This window comes from Asterias rubens, chromosome 1 (genome assembly GCF_902459465.1).
Source record: "Asterias rubens chromosome 1, eAstRub1.3, whole genome shotgun sequence".
NCBI lineage: Eukaryota > Metazoa > Echinodermata > Asteroidea > Forcipulatida > Asteriidae > Asterias > Asterias rubens.
This window is the reverse complement of record NC_047062.1, coordinates 664,052-691,238: the sequence shown is the minus strand read 5'-3', so window position 1 is coordinate 691,238 and position 27,187 is coordinate 664,052. Positions and strand designations below refer to the sequence as shown.

General features: G+C 36.8%; 1 protein-coding gene across 1 annotated transcript in view; it reads right to left on the bottom strand.

Annotated features, from left to right (window-relative positions):
• Window positions 1–27,187, bottom strand: part of LOC117300188 (polypeptide N-acetylgalactosaminyltransferase 2-like) — an 84,980-nt gene that overhangs the window by 21,833 nt on the left and 35,960 nt on the right. The window contains exons 3-9 of the mRNA XM_033783916.1: window positions 14,422–14,520; window positions 12,053–12,120; window positions 8,737–8,802; window positions 7,359–7,480; window positions 5,138–5,313; window positions 3,834–3,937; window positions 798–924 (exon numbers count right to left, since the gene is read on the bottom strand). Of these exons, the coding sequence (XP_033639807.1) occupies window positions 798–924; window positions 3,834–3,937; window positions 5,138–5,313; window positions 7,359–7,480; window positions 8,737–8,802; window positions 12,053–12,120; window positions 14,422–14,520 (762 nt within the window). The remainder of the gene's footprint in view (window positions 1–797; window positions 925–3,833; window positions 3,938–5,137; window positions 5,314–7,358; window positions 7,481–8,736; window positions 8,803–12,052; window positions 12,121–14,421; window positions 14,521–27,187) is intronic.

Here is a 27,187-nt window from a genome sequence, read left to right as displayed (position 1 = left end):
TTCAATCATCCTGATTTCAATCATCCTGATTTCAATCATCTTGATTTCAATCATCCTGATTTCAATCATCTTGATTTCAATCATCCTGATTTCAATCATCTTGATTTCAATCATCCTGATTTCAGTCATCTTTATTTCAATCTTGTTGTACCTAAATCCTGTGGAAAAACAAATCCAAAGGGACTTTTGTTTTGATTTCACAGCAAAGAGTGGTGAACTCTTTTCTATAGTTACATTTACAGCAACATTTTGGTCAGCGATGAGACAACCTAAAAGAGCAAGAATAATTTCCCTGTAATTGTCACTTTAAGAAACTTCAAAAAAAATTATGAGTTGATCTGTGATTTTTGCTGAATCTTATTTTAGTCTAGAAAACCTTGTCAATGTTCACATATATTTTTAAGGTTAAACTATTATGTATGTAAGGTTGCATTGAAGTAAAGATTATCACTGTTGAACCTCAGCCTCAAATTAATACTGCTCATCAAAAAAAAAAGGTAAATAGTATTATTAATCCATACCTAAGTGTTTTTAGATAAACAAGAATAAATGTAAATCAGCCAACCATCGGCAGCAAGTTCAGTGCATTTACATGACCATAACCTTCCTCATGTGCGCATGATGAACATCTCTAATTTATGGTTCAGCTTAAAAGCAACATCATCAAGAAAAGCAGCATCTTAATTCACATCTCAATAATAAAATGAACACTATTTAAACAAACTTAATGTCAGATCATGTTTACACAAAACCCAAATTAGCATAATATCTGTTTGACTATATCTATTTGAATGTACCTTGCAAATACATTGCCACTACCTCCAGGGAATGTATATGGATGCTGCTTGCGGAACACATGTCCAACACGGCTACAAGGAATGATTTCTAGTGTTCCACCGCACTGCCACACTCTAAAAGAGATTTCTGTTGGGAAAATAGCCATATAGAGAAGGAGAAAAAAAAAGAACAAATTAATACACTAACTTGATTATAATAATTGCATTAGCGTGGGGGCTTGATTAGATTATTTTGCCATTTGAGTGAAGGTAATAAACACAGCTGGATTGTTACATTGAATCCCAGTGTGTTTATATTTCAACAACTAGAGGTCTATGGAATGGCTTTGTGATAAAGGGTTAATTCCTAGGCAAAGCTCTTGAACCATCGGAGTTTCAAATAGAAATATTGATTGTAAATGTTTCTCCCTCGGTGGAATTGTTCTTTGCTAATCTGGCTCAGCGATTGTAGAAAAGTTAATAATAAGGACAGTTTAGTATTTGTAAACAGGGCTCGAATTCACAAAGAGCTAAGATTGATCTTAACTGTGAATCCCTTATAACTGTTAAGCAGACTGTGATGTCACAATACAAATCACTCTGGTAAAACTGACAACACATCTTAAGATAAATCTTAGTGTTTTGTGAAATCAGCCCCATGGCTCAATTGCACAAAGCACCAAGTCCATATAGAATCACGCCATTGGCCCGTCCACCGTTTATATTATAATCGCAGCTTATAAATAATATCTCTTTTAATGTTGTAGTAAAAAATAATGCAGTGATAATGCAGTCCAAAAAAAACAGGTGTGTGGTCAAATCAGTCACTTGAAGTAATTCTATGTGAAGGCATTTGTCAAACAAATTCAGAAAATACAAAAACATTAACAGCTGCAGCTGTTTCTGTGTTTGTTGGCTTTTTAAAATTGGAACAAACTCACTCTGAGTGTCTTTAAATAATACTTCTTAGAAACTGACTTACATAATTCTATTTAACTTGATAGAAAGCTTGGCAAATCTCCATGTTAGTAAAAACTAAATAAGGACTTTGGCAATGCCTATTAAAAGTTAATGAACTAAACAGTATATGGCTCATTAGTTAATGAACTAAACAGTATATGGCTCATTAGTTAATGAACTAAACAGTATATGGCTCATTAGTTAATGAACTAAACAGTATATGGCTCATTAGTTAATGAACTAAACAGTATATGGCTCATTAGTTAATGAACTAAACAGTATATGGCTCATTAGTTAATGAACTAAACAGTATATGGCTCATTAGTTAATGAACTAAACAGTATATGGCTCATTAGGCACTGACATTTAATACGCTCTATCCTTGCCGGTAAATATTTTATGATCTTATTTTAAAGGTGTTTAGAATGCACAAACTGCTTTTACCTTTGCTATAATATTATGTAAGGCATCATCACTGGATTGCAACGAGGGTTATAAGACTTAAGACGTTTAGCATTTTATCAACAATACAGCTTGGAGGTTGCAGGGACATTTAGTAGAAATAAATTCATGGGAAGACAAGGTTGTTTAGCCAGATCTACATATATGACAAAAGAGGCGACTGATTGGTAAACATAATAATATAAACCATCTCCCTAAGGGTAGTCTAAAAAACCATCTGTTATTTGCTCTGATTTATAAAAGCCCTATTCTATATCCCAAAGGCTTTGGTTTGTCCATAAATCACTCCAACTAAAGAAGAAACAAATCTCTAGCTGCACAAAATGGTTTCAATTCCATTTGTAACACGACACTATTGAGCAAATGTGTTTGGTGTTTTTTTTCTCATTTCATTGTGATAGTATGCCTGGTGAGGTAACGACAGACACCATGGATGTAGAAATAGCTCTATTCCTACCTCCATGCAGAAAATAACCAAAGGAGATACAGAATTGAGGAAAGGAAAGTTCCTCCAATTACTTTGGTTTTATTTCAATTTGCCAATTTGAAGGGAAAAGCTATGTAAATATGCGCACAATTCCTGACAAAACAAAGACTGTTATTTATTCTTATTATCCAATTGAACATCTGATGATGAAAGTTTCCTGGGTTGGAAATGGATTAGACACTAATGTACTCTCCCAGAAATTTATGTCTTGTTATTTTTATCCACTCGTGTTGAAACTCTACCAATGCTGTTTTTATCTTAAAGGAAAAGTATCATTAGATTCTTGAAGCTTTTCACGGTGTGAATAATAAGAATTAACTACCATTAAATAAAAACTTGTAAATCTCTTAAGTGGGAGTGTTGGCTCTAAAAAGAGCCGGTGTGGTCTCTATAGTTTGAACAGTATACTCTGCTCGTCTTCAGGAAATGAGCAAACTTTACTGTTCTGAAGACGTACAGAGTAAACACATAAGAGATTTAATAAATGGTTGTACCTGAAAGTTTACAATTTATTTATAGTTAGTTCTTATCATTGGATTTGTTCCAATCAAACAGTTTTCAATTTCTTTAAATAGTGCTTGCTGGTATCTGGCTTAATTCAATTGTGGCAATCAAAATAAGCAAAGTTGATCTACAGGGCCTAAAAATTTATTTTCTTGACTTGACTTTCATTGTATTTTAAATGAAGTTATTTTCTGGAGGATATTAACTTCGCAGTCAGTGAGCTTTTACATCCAGATAAAACCTTTTTTTGTTAAACGAATTCAGTAATTTGTCTAAGAACCTAAAAGATATTCACACAGTATAAAGAGGAAGTTACAATCATAAATAACTGGTTTTTACAACCATGGGAAAAACAATACCCGCATTATTTTGATGTGATTTAAATCAATAATAACCTTGTTATACAAACATGAAATGAAAACAGAAGTCATGAAATATTATGTGTACTTCCTTAAGACCTTGTGGGAATGTCTAAGACCACTTATCACAACCGTCTCAAAACGAGACCACAACCAACTAAAACTCGTCTCATATATGTTTGTGTTTCAAAGGTTGACAAACTGGAAACATTTTTGCATGACTTGTTTCCATGTTGCATTTTGACTATGATTGTTAAGAGGAAGCAACTTCTTCAACCTACTCACCTAAATTTTCCCCTCCCCAGACGTCCATCATCATGTCATATTTTCCAGATTCTTCAAACCAACGTTTGGAGATTGCAAATAAGCCTCCTGCGATCATTGGAGTTCTAAAAGAAAACAAGACAGTAATACAGTTTAATAAAGTTGCACAAATAGTCATAATAATAATAAGGTGGCAACAATGGCCATTAAGGTATGTTACCCAATAATCAGCATGGCTAGATAAAAAGCTGTGCATTCATAAAAAAATATAACATTTGTTGTGTAAAATTTCTATGTGTTTTATGTTTATGCGAGGAATTATCATATTTCTTTTTTTTTGCTTTGGCAAGAGAAGTTCAATTTCGTTTTTGTAATACCTCTAACTGTACAAAGTTTGGGGTGACTGTAAAACAATGAGCGGTCATTTTTGGTGAGCCAATCAATGTTGCTGTTGCTTTCCTTCCAGGGGTTAGTGATGAGAGGTATTGATACGGCGCACTGCCTGTTGTATTGAGGCTGTTTCAAATGGAATTTGAAATGATTAGAGCTTATAGTCTGATTCTGCATTACTGTACGAGATTAAGTGCATCGCAAAATTTACCAGCCCAAAGAATAGTCCTTGAACATGCATAGAAAAAAATGTTTTAAAAAATCCATTGAAGAAATATCAAAAATTCTGAAAGAAATACATTTAATGTATTTATAAATGGAAACAACGGTGAGGACGTAGTCTGTATGGTAATGAACTTGATTGGTGGTTAATGGACCAAATCGAAGGCTTGGTCTATTAACAACCGAAGGCTTGGTCTATTAACAGAGGCCAGCAACCAACCATTTCATCACATTAACCCGGTCATCAAACTGTTATTCACTAATTATAATATAGAAATGAAACCTGACCAGTTATTCATCTACACTACACACTACCAATACCAATGCTGTTAGTCATTGCTACATACATTAGGAAGCTGGTACACATTATGCTATAATTTCACCAAATTCCCTCATTTCAACTCTGAAAGGAATTTCTTAGGACAGAAACTAGTCCTTCTGAAAGAACCTAGAGTCAAAACCAAACACAAAAACACTAACAATGAGTACCTTAATTATACAGAACAACAAACTGAGTGAAATACCATATATATATATAGCTTCTGCATCCCACATGTTCACACATGCTTACATATGGCACACAGATGCGCTATATTTATTCATTGAATTCCACGAACATGCGAGGAATATAGACAAGATTTCATAATTGGAAAATCACACGGCTGCTAACCAATCAAAAGTGAGAACTCAAAAAGGTTCTAAATTCCACTTACCTGATTGGTGCAATTGGATTGGACCTTCTGCTCCCTCTCTCTGTTGGAGTCATATAATCCCACTTGAAGACAAGATTCCAATCGAAACCACCCTTTAAATCCGCTGAGGCTGCTACATATTGGAAATTATCCATGTTGATCACATCTATAATGGGACTAACTACCGCTTTATAGCTCTGCAAAATAGTTCACAAATAATTGTGTGTTTATTAAGCTCATACAGCTGAAAAACAAATTAATAAAATCAATATCTATTTTTTACACAGCTTTAAAAAATATTGGTTAAATGTAAATTTTCACTTCCCATTTAGCTCTGTAATTCTATAGTAACCATTAATATTTGTTTTGCATACAGCAAGCAGCGCCTACCAATAAGCAGTGATGTACACAGGTCTCAAGACCATCTCAAGACCATTTTTGAAGTCTATGTCTCGGTATGCACAAGTCTAGGTCCGTGGAGGACTGGTCTTGGTTTCAGTCTCAGATGTCAAGGTCTTGGACTTCCAAGTCCTGACTACAGTACTGTATAAGCCCCGTTACCTCCATGTTAAAGCAGACAAACAAGCGCTGTATGTAAAAACATACCATCACAGCATCAAGAATGTGCAATGTGTCTGTAACCACTAACTATAAAGCCCCCTAAACTACATTAAACAAAGCATTTGGTTTGAAAATAGAAAGTAACAAGTTGTCAATTTGGCTCTTTTTACCAACGACACAAATACTACAGGTCCAGTACATAATACTGTATACGATACAAACCCATAACCCAGTAAAATATAAATTGATCATAACTTTCTCTCTTGAGATCCTAAACCCATCTACATCTATGACATACTCTTGAATATTTCATATTGAAATTAAAGATTATATGAGATGAATATACTACAGTCCCATCTGCTGTAGTTTTGACAAAGAGCTTATAAAGTAAACCATTTTCCCAATGGACATCAATAAAAACCCCAGCATTAAGATCGTCTACTCTCAAGTACCTTATTAATGGATGGATCTCAAGAACCTGCTTATTATTTGCACCTGTCCACTGAGTGGATAATGACATAACGTATACACGCATCGTTTCTTCTATTGATTCAATATCGTCTGTAGACACTTTAAACCATGATGTCCAGGCTCAACAAACAGGCATTAGAAATCTTCGAAATACATTGTCTCTAAAACCATAAATTCCTAATAGCCCATAAAAACAGCAATACTTTTATAACAGCCGTGGATATTTTGCCTGTTTCCAATAAGCCGGAAGGAGTTTTCAGAGTATAATTTTTTTTAAATTCAATTCAGGAAGCTCAATCACTATTAAGATCATACCACAAAGTACCAATTCTCCAGAGAAATATGTCTGAGCTAAGGTCAAAGTCAACAGTGCATTTGAGTTCTCCTAAAATCGCTGTTGCTTATTTCAACAAGCCCAATTATAACTTGCACAAAAATCCCTAAAAAAACAAAGTATTTTCCAGGGTAAATTTCCTTCCTTAAAACTCTTAGACAGAAAAAATGTTTTCTTTAAAAACAACTTTCTTCTAACAAGTTTAACTTCTTAAAGCAGAAGTAAAACTATAAAACAAATACATACTTCACCTTTATGTAAATAAAACAGTTTTCAGTTAGACAAAAATAAAATGAAAGCCAACAAAATTTGGTCTAACTTCCCCCAATATTTCCCCAGCATAAACAATTAATCTTTTATTAATTATGACTCAATTATAAATAGTTAATTTAAACTGAGCATCAGGATTTGTTCCGCTTACATTTGTTTTTCAAGCTCCATTGAAAAAAAAAACCACAAAACTATATTCTAAATAAAGCTACTGTACCATTTGAAAGGCCAACTTTTAAAAAATACTTGAAGTAAAGTTCCTCTTTAATGATGATCAAGTGTTTCAAATTAGAAACATATGACTAATTCATACAAGGAAGTTTACTGCAACCAGCCCAGTTAATTTCCAAGATTTTCATTTTGAAATTATTGTTTGAGGATAGATGGGCTGGAAATTTACATGCTCCTGCTCTGATTGTCTTAAGGGGAAAGGTTTCAACTTGACGTTTCGATCAGTATGCTCTGATCGTCTTCTGGAGACAGACAGCAGTCTCCAGAAGACAATCAGAGCATACTGATTGAAACGTCGAGTTGAAACCAATTCATTTAGAGATTATCATTACATGGCGTTACCGCAAACCTTACTACAAAGCCGAAACTACACACCTCTTGGATTCTCTTTAACAACGGCTGCAGCCAATTCTCATTGCATTCACAATGACTATCCAAGAAAGTTAAGACTGAACTTGTGGCTGCATCTGCCCCTTTAATTCTAGATCGGATTAAACCTGCAAAAAAGATGTAGATAAAAAGCCACAAATAATTATTCAACAATAATACTTGCTAAACTATGCCCTTTTCATAATAACATTGCTTTCTTATACAGCATTATCAAAGTGCACAGTATTTTTTCCTGCAAGGTATGTTGAGCTACGTTTTGAAGTATGGGACATACTAACACTATGTAATGGTGTACAAGGCCTTGTGGCGCAATATGCTGCCGATCAGACCAGGTACCAGGGCAACCCCCTTCTCTTTATGATAAGTGCACTGGTTCCCAAGAAAATGAAACTCAAGTTAATTTCTGACAACTTTAAACCCACCACAAACCCCATGTTCATCCACTCTTGCTGTAATTTTCCTGGCAAAAATCAACCTGAGTAGGCTAATATTGGGGTTATACTGCTTAACCCCAGGTTAATTCTATTGCCAGAAAATTGCTCGCAAGTGTGAGAAGGTCAACCAAACTTTCCCAGGAATTTGCAGGAAAATTGGTTCTTAGATACGTGGAGCAAAACTTCATGTATAAATCCATAATAACTTTGTATGTTCTTTAAGCAGTCGATAGCAGACGACTCAGCACAATTTACATACAGCTTCAACTGACATGTAACAAAATCTCACAGCTCGACCTAAAGTGGGTTTTTCTAACTAGATATCTGCGGGGCAAGTAGGGCTGACATGAATAATGGAATAGCCTTCCACATCCTCATTATTCAGAATGGAATGAAATGTTTCACAATTCTATTAGGGGGAGTGATATTCTATTAGGGGGAGTGATATTTGAGGATGAGGTTGCTATTGTGTTGTGTTTGAATGTTCTTGTAAATGTTTTTTTATGCAAGCCTTGAAGTCATTGGTGAAGCAGGAATGTTTTTCTTAACCTAGAAATTCAGAAGTAGTGAGGACTCCATAAAGCGAACACCAATCTTGAGTGGACGTTAATATTCTATACATTGTGTGCAGCACTGGTCTCTTTGACTAAGGATGATGCCGGTAGTAAGAAGTGCAGTATGATGTGGCTCCATCATACCACTGACGCATGCATGCAACATTTACAATGTATGTGAGATATTGTGTACCAGCTTAAAAGTGAAGACAAGTGCTAAACTTGTTGAGTTGTTAGATTACTTGCTAAGTGCTACAACTCTGGCCAGTGTTCCAGTCGGTCTTTTGAAACCCTGAAGCAGAGAATGTTATTGGATATAAGGTAACAGTTTCTGACATCCTCTAGAAAGATTTAGAACTTTTGCAACACACTTACCCTCCCTTCTCTCATTCCTGATGAGCTTGACTTTTTCAATTCCCACTAAAAGTTCCCCATCTTGAGCTGTAGAAGTAGAAACAACAATCAAAATCTGTATAAAAAAATTCCTGAAACTACGTCAACAACTGCTGTGTTCATTGAGCATACATAATGGAGGGACAATTACTGTCATATTGCATTGTGCACAATAGTTAATCAGTCATAATAATATGTTCATTTCTAGTCAAAAAATTACAATGGTTTGATGTGGAATGATTAATGGATGCAATGTGAACTCAGAAAGATAATGGCTTCATTAAAGAACATCGCACTGGAATCTCAAAGGAGTCCAAATTCTGTCTGATTTACCAAGAACGCAAGTATATTCTGGTTAAGACTGTTTAGTCACTAAAGCAATGTACACCATATTGTATCTTTAATTTACTTGTATAGTGCTCTGTAATATATCATGCTTTTAAGTATTGCAAACTGAATCACGGCAGCTGCAGTAGATTTACTCCCAATACCTTAAATTCTACCACTGGGACAAATCAATGGCAAGCAAGGTTCTAACTTCACTGATCTCAGTAGACCAATGTCAATCAATCAATCAATCGTTAAATTTATAAGGCGCTAATCCAACAGTCATTGCTCATAGCGCCGTACAGTAGGCTTTTGAAAAAAGATGAGGTTTAAGCAAAGTTTTGAAATTTGCTAATGAAGAAGATTGCCTGATGTTCTGAGGAAGATGATTCCACATCCTTGGTGCTGCGATAGAAAAGGCCAACCCCTAAAACTGTGTCTGTGTCTAGTCAGTTCAATAATTAAAGCCAATTTCATAAGCAAAATTTATTTGTTGAGCAAAGCATTTGCATGTTATTACCAATCAATTCAATTTGTCTTTACATGGTGCTTTAGCTGCTTACCATTTTCTGCTAAGCAAATTTAGATCATAGAAAGCTATATGGAATTAAACCCCTGTAGACTACCGACTTCTGCAATCTCATGCAAAGTGGAAACATTGGTCAGCGTTGCTGTGCTGAGAAATTGAAATTTCAATTTTTGGTTTTGTTGACTTTTTGTAACTACCTAACTCGTTTTTATTTGTACTTAAATACAAGTTTTATTTTTAACAAACCAAAATGAAAATTAATTAGGCTCAGTTTTGATAGAATGTATTTAGTTTATACACCTACAGAGCATGATTCTTAGAATAAACCACAGCAACCCAGATACATGCATGATACCTGTAGTTGGTAGTGCTATAGCTGCACATCAACCATAATATAATAATACATATTTGCGACCCAGATATGAAATGCAAGATCCCTCTTCCTCCCTCTACCCACTTGTGACGAGAGTACATCTTGGCACATTCAAACCTTAGTGTGTGTCTTGAGTACCAGCCTCCAGGCTTGTAACTATTACCTAGCTAGCTGTGACTGACAGACAACTGACTGGGTTTCTCAAGTGCTTTTTGTAGTGGATGTGTCTTATCAGGAAAAGGATCAAATGTCTCTGCACACACAACCTGAGGATCAAATGTCTCTGCACACACAACCTGGGCTTCCTTTTACCATAGAGGAAGGACAGAGCTTTTACCATAGAGGAAGGTAAATGCTTCCAACATCTCCTACTCACTGTCATTCAGTATTACAGTCTGGTTTCCTAATTTAGGAGAATTCCTAGTTCAAATCATTGTGATTTAACATATCTGGTTTGTCTGGAATACTCAAGTGAGAAGTATTTAAAGGAACACGTTGCCTTGGATCGGACGAGTTGGTCTTTGACAAGCAATTGTAATCGTTTGTTATAAAATGCAGGCTATGATTGGAAAGATGTTTAAAAAGTAGAATACAATGATCCATACAAGTATCACTTGAAATTGCAGGGTTTTCCTTTTACCTCGTCAACAAACACGGTCGACCATTTCTGTAAGTCGAATTCTTGACTGCCATAAAAGGCCGGGTTAATTCGCAAAGTAAAAGGAAAACCACCCAATTTTATAACAAACGGTTCCAAACGCTTTTCAAAGACCAACTCGACCACCCTAAGGCAACGTGTTACTTTAACTTTGCTAATGTGAGGATAACCTATTCCTCTCATTAAAGGAACACGTTGCCTTGGATCGGTCGAGTTGGTCCTTAAAAAGCGTTCTGCAACAGTTTGTTATACAATCGGCATGGTTGGAAAGATGTTGAAAAAGTAGAATACAATGATGTACACAAATATGCCTCGAAATTGCGAAATTCTTTTTACCTCGTCGACTAACACGGTCGGCCATTTATGGGAGTCAAATTTTTTCCCATAAATGGCTGACCGTGTTAGTTCGCGACATATAATGAACACCGTGTAATTTTGAGTGAGATACTAGTGTGGATCAGTATATTCTACTTTTAAAACATTTTTCTAACCATATGCATTTCATAACAAACGGTTTCAAATGCTTTTTATAGACCAACTCGTCCGATCCAAGGCAACGTGTTCCTTTAACCTGTAGTTCATTTTCATTCAAGATGTGTTTTTCCTCCAAAAAAGAGGGATTACTATTTCACTGCCATCAAGTAAGTAGGCCTATACAGTGCTTAAAATAAGAGGTGTGAGTCAAATAAAATTAAAAAAAGTTGTAATGCAAATTTAACATCTCTCGGCATACCAAGCATAAAATATATTATAAAATGATGGCTGTCAAAACATGTTGGATGTGTTAATTGCTACAAAACTGGAAAAACAAAAGATGAATTTCAAAACTAATTCCTATAACCAAGCAAATTTTTATGTTTTTTATGCGTAGAGTTCCTTTTGTTTTACTTTTTTCAAAATGTGCTTTCTGCCCCTGCCTTTCCCTCTGTCGACCCCGGTTTGAATCCCACACTCGACTTGAGGCCTTTGTGGATTGGTTAACAGTCCCTCTGATTGCGTGGGTTTCCCCCTTTGGGGTTTTCCTCCAACATCTAAAACTGAGCATTCTCTTTTTATCTTGTTATTGGCACTTATTGTGCCATTGGATGTGTATTAAACAAATAAATAACATTCTAAATATGCATTTGTTTTGAGCACATTTTTTGCTGGAAAGGAACGTTGTAAATTTCCAGTAGTGAGTGCCATCCCATTTCCATGTATCTCAACCTTTAAAAACAAAACCAGAGTTGTTTTGCACTATTTGTCCAGACTGGCAACAATTGAGGTCTAACGAGTCCACAATATGAGTCATGTGTGGTTGTATTGTCACCGCTGTACATTGTTTGGTTGTAATGAGGGTTAGTCCCATAGGAAAACCAACCAAATGAGTTTGGGTTGTTTGGGACATGAGAATACAAATGTCTATACTTACGATCGTCACTATAATCATCCACTATTATAATTTCATCTACCAATTCTGGTGGACTTTTTCTGAGAACACTGTAAATAAGAAAAGACAGAATGACATAATGAACAGAGGCACAGTAATCATGTCAAGGTTGATTTAAAGTAATAAAACAAAAAACAGGAATTCTTATTGATAACAGGAATTATAGATGTGGTTTTCTGAATGATTGTAGCCTGGTGGCCTGATATGATACCTTCATAAATCAACAACATCGTGGAAATCATTCCAAAATAGCTTTCTGATACCAGCAGTCAATGTTATAAGAGCTATGACATCGCCTTCCAACTTTTTCTTATCAAGTGCAAATTCCAGGATTCTTCAGTAAAATAAAGTAGTATACACGTCATGTACCCAGTAGTACACAACATGTGCTGAATTTGAGGAAAATATTTCTTATTGCATCTTAAAGGCAATTTGCAACAATCACAGCTAAATCTTTACAAGAAAAGATGACATTCCCAACGGTCCCAGTTGGAGGACATTCCATGAGAAATGAGTCAGAAATGAGTAAGCTGCATGGAGTCCCTCTGTGACATGAAATAAGAAATGAGTAAGCTGCATGGAGTCCTTCAGTGACATGAAATAAGAAATGAGTAAGCTGTATGGAGTCCCTCAGTGACATGAAATAAGAAATGAGTAAGCTGCATGGAGTCCCTCAGTGACATGAAATAAGAAATGAGTAAGCTGCATGGAGTCCCTCAGTGACATGAAATAAGAAATGAGTAAGCTGCATGGAGTCCTTCAGTGACATGAAATAAGAAATGAGTAAGCTGCATGGAGTCCCTCAGTGACATGAAATAAGAAATGAGTAAGCCGCATGGAGTCCCTCAGTGACATGAAATAAGAAATGAGTAAGCTGCACGGAGTCCCTCAGTGACATGAAATAAGAAATGAGTAAGCTGCATGGAGTCCCTCAGTGACATGAAATAAGAAATGAGTAAGCTGCATGGAGTCCCTCAGTGACATGAAATAAGAAATGAGTAAGCTGCACGGAGTCCCTCAGTGACATGAAATAAGAAATGAGTAAGCTGCATGGAGTCCCTCAGTGACATGAAATAAGAAATGAGTAAGCTGCATGGAGTCCCTCAGTGACATGAAATAACCTGCGTCAATGTCTCTGCTTCAATAGGTAGAATGGATTACACAAAATGTCTGTGTGGTTCAACCACAAAGTTACAACCACTCTAAGGCTATTATTTCTAGTTCTGATACTGGGCAGTTTGGATCCAGAATTGCACAAATAGTAGCAGCCATAATTGTTTGTGGTTCCTACAGGAATTTGTCAGATTAAAAATGGCAAATTTGAAAATGATTGATTCAGGGATAAAAATTGGGGTTTTGTTTGCCCTTTGCTTTTAATACACCAGTGTATGGTTGGCCGTCAGTGTTCAGGACATCAGCTCTAACGTAATGAAGGTTATGGGTTCGAATCCAGCCATTACCATGAGGTGCTTGTGGATTTTAATTCCCACAGGACATTACAAGTAGTGACTTAAATGTGCTTGGTTCATACTAGGTGCAAATTTGCCAGGCTGGAAATTCATTTCACATTCAGGTTTTCATAAAGTATAAACTAGGTGGGCTTTACAACAAAGGGAAGAAGTCTTTCATGTAATGTGAAATGTATGCAAGAATCAATTGCAAAACAGTGATTAGTTATTTCTACATTCCTAAAAACCCAACACCTCTCCACTTAGCTGCACAGTGATTAAATAAAGCAAGCCCAGTGAACCACATTCATGAAAGTAAACACAGACCTATCATGACAGAGCAGGTAGTGCAGAACAAACAACTTCCATAGCATCATAAGGGTCTCTTACCACCATACAACAGGGACCATGGACTACATTAGCCCCCCCCCCCATGGATCAAGTGTAACTCTACCTTCTTGCCCAGCTAAACAACATTCTGTCATTTCTTGACAGTTATTAATTCTCATGGAAACTGAGAACGGACCAATTCTAGGGAAAAGGGTATGGAATCTGAGATTACTCGCAAAAGGGACATTTTGAGCAATGATTCCAGCACTAGTGTCCCGTTATGTACAGGGAAAGTAAAACAAAGCACAGTAGCCATGCCTGTGTATTCTACAATATGGAATGTCACAATGGGTATATACAAGTCAACAGTCCAAAGTGACTGCAAAAAATTCAGGCCATTCAAAAGTTGTTCTGAGCAATATAAAAACATCTACCATAAGCCAGTTTAAACCAAAATTGGCAGATCACATCATGCTCATGAAGTGGTAAACAGTGACCACAGTGTGTTGGATGCTGGTGCGTTTATTAAAATAGAGAATTAAAACTACTTTAGCTTGTTGATATTGTCCTTACCTGACGATCGTTCTTAATAATGTTGATCTAGCCTCATTATGAAATGTAATAATAACTGTTGTTGCTGGTAGGACATGATGCCAGTCAATGGTTCTACATCTGTACACAGGGAAAACAAACAAATTATAAAACAAACTATTATTCTATCAAATTTAATTAGTACAAACAGCGGACAACATAATCACGGAGTGCTCTCTCCACCAACAACCCAACTGAGCACTAGGTTTGGCTGATGTTGATGCTTCCAAACAGAATTGGCTGCTCAAAACCAAGCCCAATAGTCTTTGTCTATGTTTGCAGCATAAGAAAAATGAAGTCAAACTTAATCTAATAAACAATGTACCTAAAAACAAATCTCATCTCATTTGTGTACTCGGCAATATTTTTTATTAAATTTGATTAGGAACTCTTAATTTAATAAGAGGTCCAGAAAACTCAAAACAAGTTGGTTTAATAAGCAATATCTGCACCTGCTACTGTGAAGAGAAATAAGATGGTACACAGCTGTTAATCCAGATCCAGCTACACAGGTTTGACATGGTGACCTTATGACCCTTTAACTTTGAACTCCACATAAAAATAGTCAATGTCATGTTGACATCACAGATGTGATAGCAATATGGTGGTGGACACAACGGACGAATTAGTATAAAAGATAACAAACCTATTGGTCAAAAGATTTATCACGGGGTCATATTAACCAGATCCTAAATCACATAGTTGATTTAGGGTCAACTGAAGCTGTTTCAGACTGATTGGCTCACAGCCATACGCTTCAAGTGCACTAATATAACACATCACGTAATCAATACCACACGCATGTTGTTGCGCTTACATGTACGTGTGCACTAATAACGCATCACGTAATCAATACCACACGCATGTTGTTGCGCTTACATGTACGTGTGCACTAATAACGCATCACATAGAGCAATGCATATTAGTGCGCATGCTTCTACATTACCATTGCATGCAATTTGACCACTTGTAAAACATACCCCAAGGACAAGAAACTAAAATTTACAAAACACATTTTCCTGTTTTATTCTGCTTTTTAAAGGGCTGTGGTGTTGCAAAAAGACCTTGCCTTCAGCTCTGCATTTTACTGCTAACCACTTTGCCTTTACTTTTCATTTTTCTAATAATTTTCTTTTGGATGGTAAGACATCGTTATGAAATGTTTAAAGCTAACATGACTACCTCCATGTAGTGTTCTAGTGTAATGCGAACCACCAGGATGTGGTTTGGGATTAGTTGCATTTGGGAATTACTGCAATTTATTGGTACAAATTTCCGGTCTTTTGGCAATCTACAGTCATTATCTAATCTCCGGTCTCATTCTGACAATATTGTTATTACTAATTGAGTTTCGAAATCTACGGCTTTAATTTAAGAGATGAATTACAAAAGACCCTGTGAAACACCCCCACAAAATAAATATTCAAAAAGTTTGCAGACAGACCCTGCTAGCTTACCTCATTTTTAATATAGAGATGACTTTCTTTAAAACATTGATCTGTAGCTTTAGTTGCGTGGGTGCTGAGATTTGTTTTCTTCATTTCATTTTCAAATTGGATATTGTAAATGTCTGAGAGTGCCTTATGCTGGATTAATTTCAGCTAGTCTTGTTCATATGTAAATTTTGTTCTTGCTTTTGTTAAACTAGAAAATGTACCAAGGTTTTTTTCTGTTGTCTACAATCCAGGGAAGATTTCATCCAGCTAAGTATTCATAGCACTCTATTTGGACTGGATGTTTGTCTACAATGAATGCTAATAAGGAGCAGCAAATGATGGTTTTGTGTTATATTTTGCTTTAATGAAAGTTTTATTCACTTTTGAAGTTGTCGGTGTAGGAGTTCTTTTTGTGTTCTCAGTGGTATACAGCTTCAATAAAGTAATAACAATGCATTTATTTACTCAATTGGATCTTCACAGCAACTTGACTAAGTTTTACACAAATATAAGGGTTGTCTAAGAAGAAGGTGATGTCAAAGAGTGACTGTGAGGCAATTACTGCTAGTCCCGGAAACACCTGGGCAAGTCCTTTGCTCTTTCACATGTTACAGGGTTCTTTTTCATTTGTTACACCACACCACATGGGACGTCCCATCAAAGTAATGGTTTTAGGAATTGAAACCACACCCTGAAAACACCTCAGTATAGCATCAGGCTATTAATGGTTTTAAGACTTAAGAGTTGGTGCAGATGACAGGTCAGATAAAAACACTCCATCACATTACAAGATGAGTCCCTCTGGACCAGACTGGAATTAATGAGAACTAGCACAAATTGGGAAGACTGAAAAGAATATCAAAGTTTATCTGCATAACCTCATTCCTCTGTCCACCATGTTGAATGTAAAATATTCACGTCTCAACAATTAAAGGAATCAAATACAAAGGACAGAATTGGCAATTATAACAAACCAAAACAATTATCAAAGAAATATTGTCAATGTGGAGGCAACATCATAAGCATTTCTGTAATAGTGCACAAAACTTCTTGTTTTCACTGCGATGTTCCAAAGGCCTGAATGAAACTTTTGACAGACTGATTGAATGTTCAGTTAATAAGCCATTTTGAGATATGGAGGACACAATACTACGACTGTTGTATTCGGTTCCTGTAGACACTGTGACAGTCCACGTTCCCGTAGACACTGTGACACTCCACGTTCCCGTAGACCCTGTGACACTCCACGTTCCCGTAGACACTGTGTGTGACACTCCACGTTCTCGTAGACACTGTGTGTGACACTCCACACTCAAACCAAAAAGTGCACTCCTAGTGTCCACCTTATGTCAACAAGTCTAAGTGACATTGCAGAATGGGAATCTCCTCAATGAAACAATGATGTACTTTCCATCCATTTCAAAGGATACCGCTGAATTGCTTTTTAATTGGAAGAGTCCAATCACATTATAATCCCTTACTATAAAAAGAAAAATCTAACAAAAGTACATAAAACAGTGGCATTAGATTGCTATCTCAGTGTGTACAGTGCTTACTATTTAACAGTGGCATTAGATTGTTATCTCAGTGTGTACAGTGCTTACTATAACAGTGGCATTAGATTGCTATCTCAGTGTGTACAGTGCTTACTATTTAACAGTGGCATTAGATTGTTATCTCAGCGTGTACAGTGCTTACTATTTGTATTACTATTATTATTATTATTATTTATTCAGCCATTTCAACAATACATGACAAACAAAAAAGAAAAATAATTCCAGATGGGCTAGGAGAAACAAAAGCAAAATAATTACTGTGGTCCATAGACCTGCCTCCCCACATGTGGTTGTAAACCAAATAATAAAACAAAAGTAAAATATAAATTTATGTACAAAAAGATAGGAAATTTAACTACAAATAAAAACATGTCCATGTATCAAAGGTTGACAACTAAAAAACTAAAACAAATAACAATATAAAGCATGGAAATGTGAGAGTAAAACAGATGAAATAGAATGCTTGTGACACGATTCATTTTACTGTCATGCAAGGAAAGATAACAAAAAGCAACTTTCTGACAATCAGAACAAATCTGGCAGATGAAATTACTCAAGAATTTAGGTCTCTGTATGAAACACCTACATATACTGAACTTGTTTTCTTAGAAAGCCTTCACCCAACGTACAGTATTTAAGTTTTAACGTAAATATCCATAACCTACTTTTTGTTGAAAACCGAAACTGCAACATGTCCATAAATCAATGTTCATTGTAACACAAGAGAGTAACACTTCAGGTACATTGTAAGACAATAACTTAAATAAATAACAAACAGTCTCAGTTTCAAGAGAAATGTGACCAGATATCGTCTCTCCCTTCATTTCTTCTATAATTTCCTTGTAGCCCTCGCCACGAATTGCCTTATGGTGTTGTGAGATTAGTTATAATTTTTTTTTTTTTTTTTTTAACATGCCAAAATAAGACAAAAGTCTGCTGGCCAAAAAAATCCCAAGGGCCAGTCAAAACATATTCACACTTACCTAAAGTTACATAACACTCAGTATTTAACTACTGCCTGTACATTTGCTTGACATTAACACTGCCTGCATCCTTCATGTATCATGGTCTGTCACACTTTATTAAACATTTACTTTCAAATAAATATTACACTGATCAGTACTTCATAACAAAATCAGAACAATTTAAAGGTAAATTATTGTTCATCCATCATTGGCTTTGGGATGAGAAAGTTTTATTTCCATCCTCTAATTTTTCCACAATTACACCATCCAACTAACCAGTGAAACTCTTAATAAACTAGGTGATTCCAGACCCACATTTATTGAGAACTGAACAGTTGTGGTGTTGCCAATCACAGTGGTTAATGTCTGCTTTTTGATTGAAACAATATAAACAACCAACACTGGTTATGGGGTCTTCAAATGCTATTTGCTTGATATTCGTAATCTACATTTAAAAAACTGCATTTATAAGCTTTCGCAGCAACAGCTTCTTCATCAGATGCAAAAGATGATAATCATTGCAGATGAAAATATTCACCAGGAAGACTGTGAAGTTTAAGATGAAAGTTTCTCATTGTTTTCAGCTAATAACTTCTAAACCTCTGCTTGAGCTTAAAGGATTAACTAAAGTCACATCTTCCTCTAAGGTATTGCCTCAATAAGAGATATCCTTGGGGTTCTTATTACTGCAAGCTAGTCACAAGTTTCTAAAGATTAGGTCTTAAAATATCTGTCAATTTCCTGAAACAATTCTTGATATTATTCTCTGTGGTTGACGACCAGCTCAAGGCTGTAACAGAATAGCATCACTCTAGAGATCATCACTGTCTATTTATAATACTGCTTTTAGAAAGACATCGTAGGATAACAAGACATGGTTTCAGCCAGTGGTGTTGTTTTGCTCTCATCAGTTTTTCCTTTTTGTCTACAGTGTGGGATTTTGACATTGTTTTTCTGGGTTGCTGTTGGAGTGCAAGGCTACATGTAGCTGGTGGGACTTTGGATTATAGATCAGTTCAATACCTTTGTCATCTTTCCTTTAACCAGTTCGCTTCGGGATTTCTATTCTCATTGCCCATGCGGGATTATTTTTAGTCAAAAATCTTCTTTTTCTAGCCATTTATTAATAATATTTTGTTTTGTCAATGAAACTCTGTTTAGACATCCATAAAAGGTCCTTTTCTCATCGACATTGCAAAGCTGTTGAAAAGTGAACTGGTTATGTCACAGCCAGTGTAAAGCCCACACAGTATAAGAAAGAATTTGCACATTTTTTCACTCTTTCTTAATTTTTTTAAAATAGGTTATAGTCCACAGAGAAACAACTTTGGAATTGCAAAAATAAAGCGGAACCATCTAGCTGACGTTTCTACATTGACTGTATTTTTCAAGTACTGTACTGTTCAGTGGTAACGGGCAACAGAAAACAACTGTTATGAGGTTGGGCAGTTGAGGGTGAATTCAATAAGTTTAAGGTTGGTCAGTAGAGTTCATCACTCAAGTACTGTACTTGTACCATTTGTAAAACGTATGTTTTAATGAAACTAAATCCATGCCCGTATTCTCTCAAATCAACTCCCGTGTTGTATAAAAAGGAAACCTTAGCCTAATGCTACACGGATTCTAGCACGGAATCCCTGAAAGTACAGCCCACAGCGAATGCCTTATTTTACACACTTTCATGCATTGCTGATCAAGCCTATTAGTGAACCAACACATCCTTGGGATGTGAGAATTCTGAAGTCTGGATGCGGGCTGAGAGTGTGAAAGGAAGGATGTGCCCGGAGTCTACAAGACGTGATATGAAAGACTGAAGATAGATGGTTGTATGGAGGCCATTAATGAGTTCTTATTGTAATGATAAGACGAGAGAGAGATTGCAATGCATTCAGAGTGGAGTGGCAAGGCCAAGGTTAGCAGTGTTCACTCTAGGTTTGCTGATTTGCCGTTATTGCATTTCTTGATTGCAATTATCCTTTGTCCTCATATGAAAGACTGTATGGGTATAGGTGATTTGGTTTCATCTGCCAATGTTGAAATAGATGTGTTCTAATTTTAAAAACAGCATCTGTACTATGGTGACATTTAGACACTGTATACAGTATTGTAATGAAAGTATCCTCTTGTGTGTCAGACAATAGCTTATTGGGCTTTCAAAGGAACCCACCAATAACTGCATAGAATCTTACAGTGCATCTAGTTTCAGTCATTTGGGGTATTGTCTCTTTTGAGATGGTAGCGGGTGTCCCACTCAGCAGACCTTTTCCATTCTTTTTAGTGATTAGAACGAAAGAAAAGAACCAATATTTTCATTCTGAGAACTGACTGAAAGTTAATACAATGAATTGATCCTATAAACATCGACTGCTTTCTGATGTCTGAAATACTGTCCAAGTCAAAACAATACACTAAGTAAGATTTGAAACTTTGTATGGTGGGAGTTTATTTACATGCAGGTGAGGTTTTGTGGTAACACCATTTGTAAATCTCTTTTGAGTAGCGTTGGTTCTGAGAAGGACATGCAGTTGACAACTCAACTCAATGTTTCTACTATAATCATAGTATGATGAGAATGTTCAGACTAAAATTCATATTGGCAAGGCTCGGACCACTTTATTTATGAAAACAGTCAGACATCAAGGCCCCCTACTCTGGAATCAGCTCACCCCAATACCTTCATTTAGAACTGTGCACAGCTTCAAAAAATACATGAAAAACCTACTTATAACCAGTATCGTCTAAAATGACACCACCTGTAACTACACGCGTACCATGATTATCCATTCCAAATTATCAAGTTTTTGTAATTTCCTAAATAATGTTCTGTTAATTTTCCTTTTTGTTATCAACTCTCAATATGTATTTATGGCTGCATAGCAAACAAATTTTTTTCAAAACAGTTTAATTACAAACAATCATTGTTTTGTGTTATTTTTTGCTGTATGCACTATACCTTTCACCGTACCTTAATTTCATTATTGTTATTGGTATAAACTAAAACCTATTATTTATATTATATAGGGTCCAGCTCTGTACAAGCCTAGGCTTTTTCCTGGTGCCCTCCTCTTATCACTCGTTGTTCTTATTTCTTGTATGTTTCATGATTATTTATTGTGATATTTGGAAATAAAAAACAAACAAACAAACAAACATGGTACATGTATGTACCTTGTAACACCTCAACATCACTGCTGGTTGTTTGGGTTGCCATAATTGAATTCAGCCCATATTATGAATGCCACACAAAATCACTGACAAAACATAAACATCCTTTTAACAATTTGTAACTAAAATGCAACCAACAACTTTAATGACATTTTAACAGGTAGGTTTGGTAGTTTGCTGATTGAACCTTCCCCTCTCTGGTTTCCCATTTGGTTTTAATTGGTTTCAGCTACAGGTAAAGACAAGGTCAAGTCCATGGTCATGCCACCAAACAGTAGTGACATGGAATATTTATTTGGTTCATTGATGCAGATACTTTACCAGAGATGCCAAGTTCAGAGGCCAGCTATGTGTGAGATTTTCAAACCTCTTCAGTATACTTCAGCAAACTCACATGAGGTACACAGGAGATGTTGCTGGTTAATGTGGATGTATGATTGTGTTAAAGCTTATTTCCCCACAAAAGATAAATTGTTTGCCTAAAATGATGTCAAAATCCTCCGCTCACGAATTCTGCCTGTTGTGTAGAGCAAACGTTGTCGAGCGCATAGAATGAATTTGCTAAACGAAACGGGACAAACTTGTGCTGAATGTGTGTTTTGCGCTCTTCAGAATTGTCTGCTGAATCTGCTGGGAGAGCAAAAGCGTGCGCAATCTGCAAATTTGCGCTGTTTGTACAGCAGCTCAAAGTGATGATTCTGATTAACAGCGTGCAATTTGTAGATTGCGTTTTTTTGTACACACGTGCCCAAAATGGCAATGCACTGTCATTAATTTTAATGTTTTTCCCAATCTGGCCCCAATGCATGTTGGTTGCGATGCGTGTGAGCGAGAGACAGACCTCTAATGCGTGAGTGTCACACCTAATGCGTGAGACTTGGTAGGTACTGAGTAAAGTGTAACTACCATGATCCAGGCCACAGTGGTCCAGTGGTTACACTGCAGGACTTGCAATCGAAAGGCATGGGTTTGAATCCTATCAAGCTAATCACTGATTGCACAAAGACTAGAATAAGTATTGTCATTTAGTTACTGAATCACAATTTCTTGATTTGTGCAACTCTCAATCACAGACATTAACCTAATGTTTGTATAAGAAGTAACAATATAAATACTAAAGGGGTTACGACCATGTATAACATCTCTTTTGGGGAAGTGTTGGCTCTGGGTCTCTATGTTTGTACATTAGAGATTGGCTGCAGCTTGGTGTTTATATCCCCTTGTGGGAGTTTGCAGAGTTCTCTTAGCAGGAAAATCATTGGGACAGACAGACAGGCACCAAAGCATAACATTCAATACTCAAATTACTGTAGGAGCATACTTCAGACTACAGGCATGTCCAAACATTAATAACTACTGAAAAGCATCAGTGTAGTTTGTAACAATCTTTTCAGCTATTCTTGTGGTAAGTTTGGCTTGTTAACCCTCCTACTCTCTGACCCTTCAATGTCATCTACTACGTAGCCTGAATCATGCTGTGAATAAACCTTCAAATAATATACAGAACTTGAAAGAGAACTTTCTGATTAAAGTTTTACCACCCACTCTTTGCTCTAGTTCTACTGATACTCAAACTCAACCCACTCGTACATTTGAATGGTTTGTTGACTTGCAGACAAATGTCATCTTATGGATTGTACGTAGGAAGACTTCATGAATTGAGTAACCATTGTCCAGGTCTTGAATTAACCCACAGCACTTGCCCTGGTGCTGTGGTGCCGTTGGCAAAGTCCAACACAAATACTGAATTTTCCCTCAGAGAAGTGCCCCTAACCAGAGAGGGACGACTGTCATGCCCCTTCAAGAGTGAAGTTCAAAGCCTGATAGTGACATGAAGAAATGGATCTGTGCAGCAACAGAACCTTATGGAACGAGTGCTACAGGTAGAGGAGATGAAGAGGGTGTGGCAGCAGGGTGTGGCAGCAGGGTGTGTGTGAAGGGGGTGGGGAGTGGGGGCAATGTCACACCTAGTCTAACATTACCCTTGATCAGTGGTTCATACTTCGTATCAGTACAAACCAAAAAGACTCCCTGCACCCTCCTGGACCCTCCTCCTCCCCCTGTAACAATAAGGAATTGTTTATATCATCAATTGTGATATACGCGAGTTCTATCGGTTCCAATATAAAATGTTGTACTGGAAGCCATAGAACCAAACAACTCAATGCTCCTGCATTCTGTCTTAGTACCATAGAACCAAACAACTCAATGCTCCTGCATTCTGTCTTAGTACTATTGTGCATATTCACATGTAGGTGCTAACTCATTTCACTATGTAGGTGCTAACTCATTTCACTATGTAGGTGCTAACTCATTTCACTATGTAGGTGCTAACTCATTTCACTATGTGGGTGCTAACTCATTTCACTTTGTAGGTGCTAACTCATTTCACTATGTAGGTGCTAACTCATTTCACTATGTAGGTGCTAACTCATTTCACTATGTAGGTGCTAACTCATTTCACTATGCAGGTGCTAACTCATTTCACTATGTAGGTGCTAACTCATTTCACTATGTATGTGCTAACTCATTTCACTATGTAGGTGCTAACTCATTTCACTATGTGGGCTGTTTTGTATCACATCTGTTTTTCACTTCATTAATGCAACAATATGCATCCAAACTGTTAGCCCAATATCCAGTAAAAATATAAACAGAACAAGATCCTCATAAATGCAGTTTGCATACAAATTACATTTGTGTCCTGGTAGTGACTACTTTCTTATCTCCCTATGATGAATAATGTACACCCATCTGATCTCGTTCCAAGCTCGCTCCGATCTCTTCAAAATTGAAAATCAAATGGCGACAGTAAAACTATGACAAGCAAACCGTATCCCCACAACCACCATTAATAAAACATGATGGATCCAAAGACAAGCCATTGGCAATTGATGAGCGTTGGGCTTTTACATGCAAGCAATGGGGCCCATGACTGTTAGAAATGACTGCTAAATGCGTGGGGATGAGTAACTACTTGTGTTGCAGTGTGTGTCCAATTACATGTACTAGTCTTAAAAGGCTGCGGCAGCGGGTGGCGAGCGGCAGGCGCAGTGGTAGGGGAGGCATGAAGAGAAGGAATTGAAGGTAGATTGCTGAAGGAAACAAGAGGTACTCAATCAGTCTTTCTCTCTTAGATAAGAAGAGAGGAATGCATTATAAATTAAACAGATTTTCTATAATCATTGTCCGGATGGGAGGAAACTCACAATCGGAGTGGGAGGAAACTCACAATCCTAAAATATTCAAACCCTTGAATATTAAGAACAGAGGTCAATGCTTCAATTGAAGCAATTAGTTACTCAATCAGTTTTTCTTTCATGGATTAGAAGAGGGGAATGCATTTTAAATGAAAAGGACTTTCTATAATCATGGTTTGGGTGGGAGGAAACATCAATCACAATCTCACTACTCTAATATATTCAAACCATTAAATATTCAGAACAGAGATAAATGCTTCAATTGAAGCAAAGGTGAACAGTGACATTTGATGAATCTAGCCAGTAAGCTGCCCAGCATTGCTCATATTGAACATGTTTACAGGGACTAAAAAAAAATGTCAAAGAATCAAAATGCGTTTCATGTGCATTGACAATATGACAAATAAATCTGGTTTCCTGATAGCAAAAGGAATAATATTAGGACAAGTAAAGGCATTGTAAAAGATCCCTCTACATTGCCTCAAGGTCTTGTTTTGCTGGAGATAAATTACGCCTGTGTAATTGTAGCGCAACTTCTTCATTTTAAACCCTGTAGGGAATAGGAATCGCTGCTTTATATTACATGAACATAAAGTTTTCTCTTTGGTGCATCCCTGAGGATGTGGGGTAAGAATCTATGACACCAAGTGATTTTTGTTGTTGCTCTTGTAGGCCTATCCTATGCTTCTTTTTTTAAAGGACAAGAGTACCAAGGCAACTTATCACAGGACAAGAGTACCAAGGCAACTTATCAAAGGACAAGAGTATCAAGGCAACTTATCAAAGGACAAGAGTATCAAGGCAACTTATCAAAGGACAAGAGTATCAAGGCAACTTATCAAAGGACAAGAGTATCAAGGCAACTTATCAAAGGACAAGAGTACCAAGGCAACTTATCACAGGACAAGAGTACCAAGGCAACTTATCAACAGACAAGAGTACCGAGGCAACTTATCAAAGGACAAGAGTATCAAGGCAACTTATCAAAGGACAAGAGTATCAAGGCAACTTATCAAAGGACAAGAGTATCAAGGCAACTTATCACAGGACAAGAGTACCAAGGCAACTTATCAAAGGACAAGAGTATCAAGGCAACTTATCAAAGGACAAGAGTATCAAGGCAACTTATCACAGGACAAGAGTACCAAGGCAACTTATCAAAGGACAAGAGTACCAAGGCAACTTATCAAAGGACAAGAGTATCAAGGCAACTTATCAAAGGACAAGAGTACCGAGGCAACTTATCAAAGGACAAGAGTATCAAGGCAACTTATCAAAGGACGAGAGTACCAAGGCAACTTATCAACAGACAAGAGTACCAAGGCAACTTATCAAAGGACAAGAGTATCAAGGCAACTTATCAAAGGACAAGAGTATCAAGGCAACTTATCAAAGGACAAGAGTACCAAGGCAACTTATCAAAGGACAAGAGTACCGAGGCAACTTATCAAAGGACAAGAGTATCAAGGCAACTTATCAAAGGACAAGAGTACCAAGGCAACTTATCAAAGGACAAGAGTATCAAGGCAACTTATCAAAGGACAAGAGTACCAAGGCAACTTATCACAGGACAAGAGTACCAAGGCAACTTATCAAAGGACAAGAGTATCAAGGCAACTTATCAACAGACAAGAGTACCAAGGCAACTTATCAAAGGACAAGAGTATCAAGGCAACTTATCAAAGGACAAGAGTACCAAGGCAACTTATCAAAGGACAAGAGTATCAAGGCAACTTATCAAAGGACAAGAGTACCAAGGCAACTTATCACAGGACAAGAGTACCAAGGCAACTTATCAAAGGACAAGAGTACCAAGGCAACTTATCAACAGACAAGAGTATCAAGGCAACTTATCAAAGGACAAGAGTACCAAGGCAACTTATCAACAGACAAGAGTACCAAGGCAACTTATCAAAGGACAAGAGTATCAAGGCAACTTATCAAAGGACAAGAGTATCAAGGCAACTTATCAACAGACAAGAGTATCAAGGCAACTTATCAAAGGACAAGAGTATCAAGGCAACTTATCAACAGACAAGAGTACCAAGGCAACTTATCAAAGGACAAGAGTACCAAGGCAACTTATCAAAGGACAAGAGTACCAAGGCAACTTATCAAAGGACAAGAGTATCAAGGCAACTTATCAAAGGACAAGAGTACCAAGGCAACTTATCAAAGGACAAGAGTATCAAGGCAACTTATCAAAGGACAAGAGTACCAAGGCAACTTATCAAAGGACAAGAGTACCAAGGCAACTTATCAAAGGACAAGAGTACCAAGGCAACTTATCAAAGGACAAGAGTACCAAGGCAACTTATCAAAGGACAAGAGTATCAAGGCAACTTATCAAAGGACAAGAGTATCAAGGCAACTTATCAACAGACAAGAGTACCAAGGCAACTTATCAAAGGACAAGAGTACCAAGG